The 12,012-nt window shown below is 44.6% G+C and overlaps 1 protein-coding gene across 2 annotated transcripts in view; it reads right to left on the bottom strand.

Moving 5' to 3' along the window:
- Positions 1-5,879, bottom strand: part of LOC146813077 (uncharacterized) — a 509,801-nt gene extending 503,922 nt beyond the window's left edge. For both annotated transcript variants that reach the window (XM_085620067.1, XM_085620068.1), the window contains exon 1: positions 5,019-5,879. In XM_085620067.1, the coding sequence (XP_085476193.1) occupies positions 5,019-5,805 (787 nt within the window). In that variant the 5' untranslated portion in view covers positions 5,806-5,879. The remainder of the gene's footprint in view (positions 1-5,018) is intronic.
- Positions 5,880-12,012: the final 6,133 nt, after the last annotated feature.

Raw genomic sequence — 12,012 nt, 5'->3', positions numbered from 1 at the left:
CGCATGGCAGATCGTGTTGTTAGGGAGTGTGATGTTGGCATTTCTAATGAAAAAATGTTTAAAGTATGTGTTCCTCCTCTTAAAAGTACTGAATGGGCGGAGGAACCCTGAAAGAAATTGGCATTTGATATATCTGGTCCTTTCTAAAATTTTCCATTAGATTCGCGTTATGCGTTAGTTCTAGTAGATTACCACTCAAAATGGCCAGAGGTCAAATTTGTTCCGATGGCTACCACAAATAGAGTTGTTGAATTCTTTAAAGAGATCCTCGCAAGAGAAGGTTGTCCATCAATCATTGTCACTGATAATGGGGTTCCGTTGACTTCAAAAGATATGGAAGAGTATCTTAAATGTCACAATATCAAACATGTCACTACATCATTGTATGCACCACACGAAAATGGTCTGGTTGAACGCTTCAACCGGGTACTAAAAAATTACATATCTGATATTCTTAAGCAGACACATGATTGGAAGAATGCTTTAAGGGAAAGATTGTGGATGTATAGAATTACTCCACATTCTGTTACTGAAGTCAGCCCATGTTGTCTGTTGAAGGGAAGAGAGCCTGTTTCTCATATTTGTCCATGGTGGCTCAAGGAGAAGTGTGGTAATAACATCAGGAATGATTGCAACATTATGGATACTAGCATTATGGTTAAATAAAAACAAATGAAATATAGAGAATGGTATGACAGTAAATGGAATACAAAAGGAGCATAATTTTAGATTAGGTGAATATGTGAGAATTAAAAAACCTGGTTTCCTAAGGCAGTGTTCGAGCAAGTTCTCTAAACCCATTAAAATCACCAAAGTTTTTAGGAATTTGCTTATAACTCAGGATGGTAAGATTTGGAATGTCAGACATATTTCTAAGTGTCCTCTGAATGCTAGGCCCATCCATAATTCCAGTCAGGAAAATTATAATTGCTTGCCTTCAAATGTACCTGCTCCCACCAGGTCTCAGGAGTTACCTCACACTGGTGCTGATACCACAATGTTACACAATGATTCTGTTGCCCTGAGAGTTAAAGACTCTTCTCGCCCAAGGTCTTTACCCAAGAAATTGTTAAGTTATGTTAGATAGTTTTTTTTATGCTCTTGTTGAATATTAGTTGCTTATTTATCTTTTTTTAAATTTGTTTTAAATAAGGGAGGTATGTTGTATTCTTACATATATTTTTACTATGCTTGTTGTTTTTCCTCTTACATTCCAGTTCCATTTAGAACGTACTCAGCTTGCACTGGGCCAGTTGTACTGGGCTTCCCTGAGCATCTGAAGGTTCCTGTAGCTGTGCTGCATTTACCTATAATGAATATCCTTAAATATATTGGATTCCAATTTCTTTCAAGGCATTTTTATGGCAGTTCCCCTATAGACAGTGACCAGTTTTGGAAGAACAGGCTTGATACAGATGTCTGCGGTTCTAAAAGCAGTGTCATAAATCCAATCCAATGAACGCCAAGTGCAGGGTATTTGTGTTTATGTGAATTGAATGAAGGTGGTTTTGGTAGTTGCACAAGAACAGGGGATATGGTCAATCATTTACCAAAGCGAAAGGAAGACAAGGGCAGTAATTCCACTGATGAAAATAAGCCAGTTAAGATTTTAGAGGATCGTACAAGGTGGCATCAGTTTGGTGGTTACAGTCAGTGGTTATCAAGATGCAAGTATAATGTCAATGGATTCAATAGTCCACCTGTTAAGCGTTATACAGGTGCCAGCACTGTCACATGAGGTTTTTGGGTATTGCAGCCAAACCCCTGCACAAGCTCTGTACCCGAGACCCTGCTTCTCCGCCCAGCCCATGGCCGCATCCCCGGGCAGGTGAATACAAAGAACAGCACCAGGCAGAGCAGCGCTCAGCCCTGTGATGGACACATGTCCCGACTCATGGCAGTGGAGCAGACTAGGCACTTGGGCAGGGCAATAGCAGCATATCCTCCCACTGTCTGTGAAGCTGCTCAACAGACTCTACACCCACTGCTCCGTTGAGTCCACTCCAGTGTAAGCCACAAGCAGCACATGCCCCAGGCCTGGCCTGTTGGGAAGTATTAAGGTAGCAGATAGAAACCGTTACATACAGCGTGATTCATGGTTGGGGCCATCTTGTACTACTTCAAATATAGGTATATGACCTGCAAACGTTGCTAAACCCCCAAGTATTTGTCACAAAATAGAAATATCAATGTTAAAGAGCATGCATTATTTTTACAACAAAGGTACAGATGCATTTTACCCTATTAATTGCAGCGCTTATGCAATATGTAAAACAAGCCACGTTTATGAAACGGCAATATTGATTAATAAGTAAAAATAATATTAAAATAATGAAATATTTATTTTTGCCTGAGCTCTAGCTATTGGAATTTAAGTTGGTTAATGGAAAATCCATCCCCTTCCGCACGAAGACCACCATGAAGTAAGCGCCCATGTTTGCAGCACTGACTGTAAGAGCATGGAGGTGTGATTTATTAGACACCCTGGAGGAGAACAACGCATCTGTTCCCTGCAGTCTACATCTCTCACTGAGAGGGAGACTAATGTATTCCTGCTGCACAACAAGCATGTACACACAAGAAAGGAGGGTGGGGGAAATGGGAGTTACTGGGAAGACTTAGTGAGGAAGGGCGCAAAGAGAATCATGGAGCAAAGAGCTGAGGAGAATCGGGGGGAGCAGAAAGAATAGTGGGTAGAATGGGGGGTAAGTGACAGGACAGAATGTGGATATGAACAGACTGGAAGAGGACCAAGCGGATGAATATCAGCAGCGCCATGGGGGTGCAGGGAGAAAAGAGCCCAACAAGCAGGATGGAGGAGGAGGCAGCTGCAGAGGTGCCCCGCTGGTTAAAAAAAAGCAGTTGGGGAGAGTTAGGCAGGAGAAAGTAATTTAAGAAAATAGTGCTCACGTACTGTAATTAAAACATCCACCGTATCAACACATGTAACAGCAGTCCTCACAGGAAGTAACAATGGGAGAAAAGGAGGTGCTAAGGAGGGACTACTAAGCCTTTTCACTAATCAAAAGGCACCATTTATAAAGGAAAATAACAGGAACCAACGGAAAAGTTGGGCAGAAAATAGGTGGAGCTAAAGTCCATACCTGAATACTGCATGTCTCGAAGAGACACCACAAGAGCTGCCTAGGCGAGACCTAAAAAGAGGAACAAAGTCTATATCTCATACACACTGCCCCCACTGCGAGAACTGTTCGTTGCGCAGCAAGAGTAACCTAGATCTTAATACTAGCAAGGAAAATGGCCCCACACAAACATTTCGACTAGTAAAACAGCCATAATGGGAGTACGGTGGCCCCTCATACCATTGCCCCAGTGCCAGTGCACCTGCTACACTAATAGCAGTGATGGCCCTTCAAATAAATATTAATAATGCGCCTGCATTTCTCAATACCTTCCTCAGAGCATCTCTCTGAGGAACCTGTTTCTGTCCATTTGTAAACTAAAAAATTAACCCCAAATAGCACCCCTTCTTCCTGGCAATCTCTTTGACACTGTCCATGGATGTTGGCCCTTTCTACTTTATCCACGGCTATTACTCTGAGGCTCCAGGTGTACGGATGATAGGAGCTCTGCATATGAATACGAGCTCACTAGCCTCCTCCATGCCACCTCCTCGATTTTTCTGAAAGAATATCTGCATGTAGAGGATGAAGCAAACGGGAATTATGGAGGTCAACGTGCCTATCCTTTTTTAATTTTATTAAAACAGTGCCCATACTTTGTGTTACAGTCTATCACCCCTAAATAGCTAATAGGGACCTTGAACTGCCTCTTGGTAAAAGTTTAGGTGGGTTAGTGTGGGTTTTTCTGCAGAGAAGCGTTTAGAGGGACAGCAATGTAAAGAAGAAACAGGCCTTTCAAAATGTAAAGGCTGCTTGCCATCAAGTATAGGCTTTAATTTATTGAGTCACTTGAAGGATCACTATGAAAAAGATTTATTCTTTTTGAGGTATTGAAAAGGTGTGATTAGGAAAGCGGCATTTAAACAGGCTTATAAAAACATTTGTACTAGTTACAGTCTGATTACCTAATACTAAATGTATCCTTTGAAAGGACTTGTTTTATCTTAAATGCTAAATCATTTTGCGGAAGCCTATCTTATATTGTGTGCAATACAATTATAAAATGACTTTAGTATTCAAGGGCTTTCTGTCCCAGGCTGGGACTTTATAGCAGTATAAATACACACCACTATTCCAGACTATGCCGTCCAAGAATCATTACTGCCACACTCCAGTGGTCTCTAACATAAAACAGTGTATTTCCCACTGATTAGTTTAATTGGCATTTATTTTTCATTTAAGAATTATATGTTACTTTAAATGCAGTTAGCTGAAGTTGAACAAACAACAAAATACTTACAGAATGTGTTACTCTTTTTAGTTGTGTCATTGACCATTCCACCACAATGCACTTCAACTTTGAAGACAGCGATTAAGCGTGACAAATAAACAAAAGTTACGCTTCGAAGGCATCTTCATTTACAATTATACATTAGTGAGGCCCCCTAAACCACCCCCGGAAAACAGTCACAGACCCCCAGGTGGGAGTGCCCTAAGGTATGAACATCTACTCTAGAAAGACACATATTTTATGAAGAATGAAGGAAAGAGGGAAGATGTACTTATGCTGTTTCATGTCCCTAAGAGAGTTGTATAGATCTGGATGTGTATGGTGATGTAGTAAATACCCTGTGGGTATTAAAGGCAGGGCTGGTCACCCAGACTCCATGCTAGCATATGCTGTAGGGCGGTTGTACAGAAACTAAGGCTGTATCTTCTCTTAATATGATTGGACCTCCATTATGACAAACCCTGCTTTGAACCATCTATTCCCCGGCAACTGGCCTATGTCAAACTTGAGATTCCAGGTCCAATAATGAATGGCATTAAGGAGTGCTATGAAGCATAGCAAAGTGTAAAGGTATGCTGGGAGCGCGCGCATCCGCTGTACGGTAGCAACCCCTAATAACTTTGCCAAAGCTTGCTCTTTCTTGCCTTTATACGCATCCTTGAAACCCAGAGGAAGAGCACCTGGAAGGCACCTTGCATGAGCGATCGCTGGGGTGTCTGCTGCTTCGCTAGGGCATGTCCCATTAGACCGCCGTGCTAGATGTATGTCGCTTTTCAGCTGGGGCGAGATAGCATCTAGCTGCTGACTCAGGGTGCACACCTCTTTCTGAAATGTCTCCAGACGGACCGTGGCTAGGGTGCCCTCGATCTTCTGCATTTCTTCCACAGAAAAGTTGAGTTGCTGGGCCCTTGTGTAGTAATCATCCCAGATGGAGTCCTGGCTATCCCTCGGGGGCCTTATTTGCTTAAGGAAAGCGTGCAGTCCGTCGCGCTTCTTGCCCTGTGCCCTACCGTGCTCCATCAGCAGGGTCCCCAGGTGATGGAAGAGAAAGTCTAGGTGTCTCTGCTGATTATTCGCCCAGTCGTGAACGAAATGGTATTGCTTATGCCAGAGGCGGCGCGGCATGTAGCTCCGCAGACAGTGGATCATGCTCTCGGGCACGGGCTCCCAAGAGGTCTTCAACCGGTTCAAGCTCAGCTGCATGTCCAGCGCCATTTTCACCAGCAGATGCACGTGTGTCATGAAGAGCACAGTCTTGACGTCCTCATGGAGAGTCCCCATCCCGCCTCTGAGGCTCGGGCCGTCGTCCTTCGGGGGACGCGCTCTCGGTTTGAAACACCTAGACCGCCGGTCCCCGTTGAAAACAATCAAACCCATGCGCCGGCCTTCGTCACCAGGAGGGAGCGCGGACGCAGGCGAGGGCGCACGCATCGCCTGGCGTGGCACGTCACACGCCTCCGTGCGTGTCACGTTAGGCACCCGCCGCGTGCCGCCAGAGGAGAGGTCGCGAGAGCAACCGGAAGAGCGCTAACTTTCTGACCCGAAGCAAGAAATAAAGGTCGGTGCATTTGTCTTCCTCATTAGGTTGCGCTGGGCTGAGGGAAATGTTTTTAATTTTTTTTTATACAGGATTTGAACTACCAAATGCGTGACCCTTATAGCATGACACTTTCTCGCAAGTATTTCCGAGCAATGAGGCGCATGAACAGAGATATCAGAAATGTTACCTACTTCATTACCCTTTTGAGCATTTAGGAGCTCTGAAACATATCTTTAAATTGCTGTGAAGCCTCTGAAATGGAATGTTGATACTTGCTTTATAATGGCTACATATATGCCGCGATACTTGGACTGCGCGAGCACCGCTTCGGGGGTCGGGTTAGCCAATAGATTTACTCCCCTCACAGATAATAAATAATAATAATCCACATTAGTAAAGCGCGAACAATCACCGGTAAGGGTCTTTAGGCGCTGGGGGCCGTTGGAAGATTAAGCAAGCTATTGCACAGTGACTCTGTGACATGGTGCTGGGCTAATCTGCTGCCGGTGCCGGGGATCAAACCGTGATACCTAGATTCCGTAGTCAGTCGCCCTGGCCGAGGCGCCACACCTCTTCCAGATCTGGAAGCGTCTGATTGACCACCAACATCCTACCCTCCAGTCCATATACAGACAATTTAGCCCCTGCCCCCCTCCCCCAACCCAGGGATTAGCGGTTAGAAATAAGTTCAGTCTGGCATCATGGAATGTGGCAGAGATTACATCCAAAGCGGTAAATACAGAGTGGCAGAACTATTGGTTTAGGTTGGATATTATCTGCTTCCAAGAAACTTAAGCTAAGGACCCAGTGTTTTTTGTAGGGTACCTTACATTTTATACACCAGCGGTGCCCTCAGTGTCAGGTAGAGCTAAAGGGGGACTATTAACCTTAATCTCTAATACCTCACCTTTTCAAGTAAAGCAGGTTGGTGCTCAGAATAACCACTTCCAAATTCTACAATTTGAGCCCCTAAATGACACCTATTGGATTTTAATTAGTTTTTATAATCATTAATTTGGGGGTAACATGAAGCGAGTCGCAGATGACTTAAACAATGAGTTAGGTTTACTTAATCCACGTACACACAAGGGCCCATTTAGCCTAATCTGGATGGGGGATTTTAACACACATTTGTGTAAGTATAATGAGGGTAGGGTGTGTGGGTTGGACGATTTCCAGGGCTAGCCCCTCCTCCATTTTACACACCATGAATATGGTGACACCCTCAACAGATTACTTTATTCGAGGCACCTGAGTGTAATTAACAGTTCGAAGACTGGCCAGATCGAGAGAACATTCAGGAAGAATAACTGGGAGTCCACAATCGATTTTGTTTTAGTCTCCTCTGCAACACGAGATAGAGTGGACCATTCAGCCACCTTGTTCACATGCCTTAGCGATCACGCAATCCTATATATCCATCTAAGCCTCCCTCAAAAAATGAAAAGACTCCCAACAGGTAGCGGACGATATTGTATTAGCTAGGAACAACGGATACCAACTAAAACGGGCACAGGTCTTGAAGCAGAACTTGCTCCTGCAATAATAGCCCAAGTAAGGGACAACATCCTACTCTGCCTGGCCAAGGAGTCCTCCCCCCTTCTATTAATTGCTCAGTTTAGAACCTTATTATCAAAATTAAAAACCGCACTCACACAACACAAGCCAGTAAATGATTTACATCCGAGTTGCTGGTTCGATACATCATGCTCCATAGCAGAGATCCCTCGTTAGTTGTTTAAAATCCAAGCCCAGAGACCTGGCTTTGGTAAGATCACTGTGAAATGAGTACAAGTAGGCTAGAAGCAAAGGATATAAGAGAAAAGGCCTGGGATGACCTCGAACAAGTCGCCAGTTCAGGAAACAGTAGTGAGTTTTGGAAAGTTATAAATGCCCCTTATTTTAAAGACACAAAAGATCCGTTCCTAGACATGCATGTAGAGGAAGAGGTGTGGATTGAGCATTTTGGAGGTATTTTCGGACGAAAATCTACCCTGGAGCTTCCACAATCCGATTCAGCACCCCTTCCCCATAGAACCCTGACATTCTTGCTACACAAATTCAGGATAGGGTTGGCAGCCTGTGTCCCGGGAAAGACCCCGGGTCCCGAAGGGGTGCCAATTTACCTCTTCCAGGCCAACTGCGATATGTGGGCCCCCCTAATAACAAACATCCTCAACAGCATAGCGGTAGAGGCCTCCCCTCCATCCTGGAAACACAGTGTCATAGTTCCAATCTTCAAGAAGGAAGACAGGGGCAGCCTGAAGAACTACAGACCCATCTTCCTTCTGGACACGACTGCCAAATTAATGGGCCTGCTGTTACTAGTCCAGCTGGAGGATTGGGCACTGGAATGAAACATCTTAATGCAGGCGCAACATGGCTTCCAGAAAGGGAAGGGGACAGTGGACCAATGTCTCAACCTCGCGCTCTGTATAGATAAATACACGAATGCTAAATGTGGGAAGTTATACATGGCCTTTATGGACTTGACAGCCGCCTTCGATTGTGTGTCACATCAGAAGTTGTGGCTTACAAGATTTCACTCAGTCACTTTTGTGCCCATGCTGCGTCAAAACCCTGCGCCTGCTTGAAGCAGGCATAAGGATTGATGCAGCATTGTAAAGATAGGGCACCCCAGAGCCTTGCTGGAGCTGCGTCGCGCTTGCGACGCAACTCCAGCAATGCGCTGCCTTTACGGCCCAGATGCATCACGCATCTGTCTGTTTTTGCCCCATGGTGCGCCACATTGTAAATGTGGCGCATCCATGGTGGCGGAGCAGTGACGCACAATAACTGGCGCATCCCTGCTGATATGCAGGGATGCACCAGTTATTGTAAATCTGCCCCTTAGTGTGTGTGAATAACTCACTTGACTCCTGCCACTGCCCACAATTGCTTTGGGAGTGTATTGCCATGTGAGCACTTTGATCTTTTGCTTGATCGTGAGCTGAGAGTTCTTGTTCGGCTTGGTGAAGGAAGTGACCCGATAAGGGCCACCTGGGTCACCCACGACCACCTCTCAGCCTTACACCCAAATGAAGAGTCGGTCAGACAGTAGAGAATACAAACCAAAGTTATTTTATTAGTATTCGCTCGAGCGGAGTCCAGTCTGACCAGCCTCCTAGGATAGCTGCAGAGGGACTGACCGCCGTCCACAAGTTAGATATACATTTTTGACACCTCTAAGACACGCCCAGACTGGAATTTTCCAGTCTGGGCAGAGATAAACAAAGGAGGTACAGAAGAATGAGCTACCTTCCTGAGACCGGAAACACACTATCTTAGCTTCAAGGTTACCCAGCCCATGTCTGTCTCTCTGAGAGTGGGAGCCGGGCTACATATGAGGAAAGGCATGCAAACACAAAACGAGCTATTCATTGGTGCAACGAAGCACAAACTTGAATAAAAAGAAACAATTGAGGCTGCTTTTCTGCTGAGGCCGACAGTGCGAGACTGAAGCTTCATTTCAATCATGACACAAAAAAGTGGCTGAAAATAAAATGGTGCCACAATTCCTAACTTAACTCGCACAATGCTAGAAGGAGTCGGCTTGGCACATTCTCAGCCCAACATTGGCAGGGGAGACATGGGCTGCAACAGTAGGTGGCAGGTCAAGGGTGTGCCTGAGCAGAAGGAGCGTCACAAGCTGCATCTCTCCTCAGTGTCTCATTTTGGCTGACTGGATTGCAGCAGTGGTGCTTTTATTATTGTGTGTACAGCTGAGTAATACAACAAAATGATTACCCAACCAGCAAAATCCTGGTTCTGCTGGCCTGGAGAAACAATACAGAGTAACTACAGTGCTTTCCTTCGTTCTTGTAAACAACATCCTGCGCACATCAATGATGCTTGCTCTGACCATCCACAATGCCACGGTGGCAAGGAACCTAGGGGTCAGGTTTGACTCGCAACTGTCTGACAAGGCTCAAATTATGCATATTTCCTCTCAATGTTTTTGGAGATTGAAGGCGCTACGTAGATTTTTATGCTTTCTCCCTGTGAACTGCAGGAAGGCAGTGGTGTACGCCCTCATTACATCCCAACTTGACTACGCCATCAGTCTGTACATTGGCCTTCCGGATTACTTGATGAGAAGACTGCAACGTATTCAAAACGCTGCGGCTAGACTTTTGAGGAATGTGCCTTTATGGTATCACATTGCGCCTCATTTGCAAAGCCTACACTGGCTGCCGGTAAGAAAAAGAGTGCAGTTCAAAGCACTCGTGTTGGCTCATAAAGCAACTAGAGGGATAGGTCCCCGCTATCTGAAACAGAGACTGCAGAATTATCTTCCGTCAAGAACTCTTAGATCCTGCACTCAAAATCTTCTGATCACTCCACGGTTTAAAAAGACTAGGACAGGTGGACGGGCGTTCTCCGTGAAAACGGCAATGTTGTGGAATACTCTACCTAATGACCTCACACAGATTGATAAAGAACTTCCGTTTAGAAGAGCCCTGAAGACCTGGCTATTCAGGTTACCTTAGAGACTGCCGCAACCCTCTCTCCACTCTACCTCCTGTGCCTGTAGGACGCTAGCGCCGGGACACTTCCGTGGGAAGTAGCTGTCGCGCTTTATAAATATTAATAATAATAATAATAATAATCACTGCGCACAATCTGCACAGCACCACGTTGCCACTTTTCTGGGAGTCGCAGGGTAAAACAATCTTTCAGTAGCTGCTGCCTGCACCAATAACCAGCAGCTGCGAGCTGAGCCAGGAAAAAGCAGAAGGCGCCGGATCCTCGTGAGGCTGGCCCGACGCTTGCTGTTTGTCTCATTGTAATTTTTTTCTAAATGTACACTCCCTGACCTTAACTCATGCAGAATGATCCGGCCAGTGCCACACGTCCGTGTGTCTCCCCAAGAGTCTGGACCCTCCAGAGAGTACAAATTCTTTTGCTGCGTGTGCTGAAACAATGTGTCCATTCCAACTACAACTAGTTCACCATAGCAACAAAGTTGTCCACAAACCAGCTGTGAATTGCCAGGGCAGACACAGTGCCCTCAGCACTGTGCATGGGCTGCTTTTATTCACTGTAACGCGTTGTGATTTACACAGAGTGGAGGAGCTCTAAAAATGTGTGACCAATGCATTTTGGTATGGTAAAACAGACACCAGCACTAAAATGCGTTAGTCTAACCCCAGATGCACAGCACTTGGCAGGCTGTCTCGATCGTGAGATCAAATAGTCATTGTAATGAGTGCAGACCCCTCACTTTTCTCTCTTTCATCACTTAATGTATTTTCCCACAAGATTTCTGTTGCAGTAGAGGCAATTTAAGGCTGAAAACAGCCAAACTAAAGCCATATTTGGCTTCAAATTCAGGATTCTCTTGTCTGAATCAGGTCTGTTGGCGTGCATGGGGATACTTCGTCTAAAGAACCCATGAGTTCCCAGGATCTCGCAGGATCTGATAAATCAGTTGGGCACTACTTTCTACAACACCCACACCATATTAGTCAAGAGGAGAAGCAGGCTGGGGTGGAGTGCCTGCTTACAGTCTTGCAGACAGTTCCAGAATCCAGTGTCTTCACTCAAAGTCGGCCATTTTCTCTGCTGAGATCTCTTTGAGGTACTTGACAAGAATACAATTTAGAAATTTATGGTATTAATCCAAAGATTACAATATAAACAGTATAACACAATCAGCATAAATGTTGAATAAAGATAATAGTTGAAAGGTACTGGACATACATAAGTTAAAATCTATGAAAAAAAAATGTGCTAAACACTTTAAACTTCATCTAAAAATATAATCAGTCTTTTAATTGCACGATAATCTTTGATTCTGAAACAATATCTAATAACCTCTAGATTAGATCTTATTTTTGCTGTAAAAATCGTTTGTAGGTATATTTTTCCAGAGTAACCATTGTTGAAACAAGTATATCAACGTAAACAGCAAATATAAGCCTCCAATGATTTTACAGTGTACATTCTGCCCACTGCCTGTACAAGCACAGAGTTTCTTGTTTTATCATATGGGAATAATGTCACATTTAATCCATGAGATCCTGATTTAAATCCCAACCCCACACATATTTTGTAGTGCTTTTGTGGCACCTCTTTTCCTCATAAACAGGGTTTTC

This window comes from Triturus cristatus, chromosome 7 (genome assembly GCF_964204655.1).
Source record: "Triturus cristatus chromosome 7, aTriCri1.1, whole genome shotgun sequence".
In the NCBI taxonomy this organism is placed as follows: Eukaryota; Metazoa; Chordata; class Amphibia; order Caudata; family Salamandridae; genus Triturus; species Triturus cristatus.
This window is presented reverse-complemented; position numbering and strand designations above follow the sequence as displayed.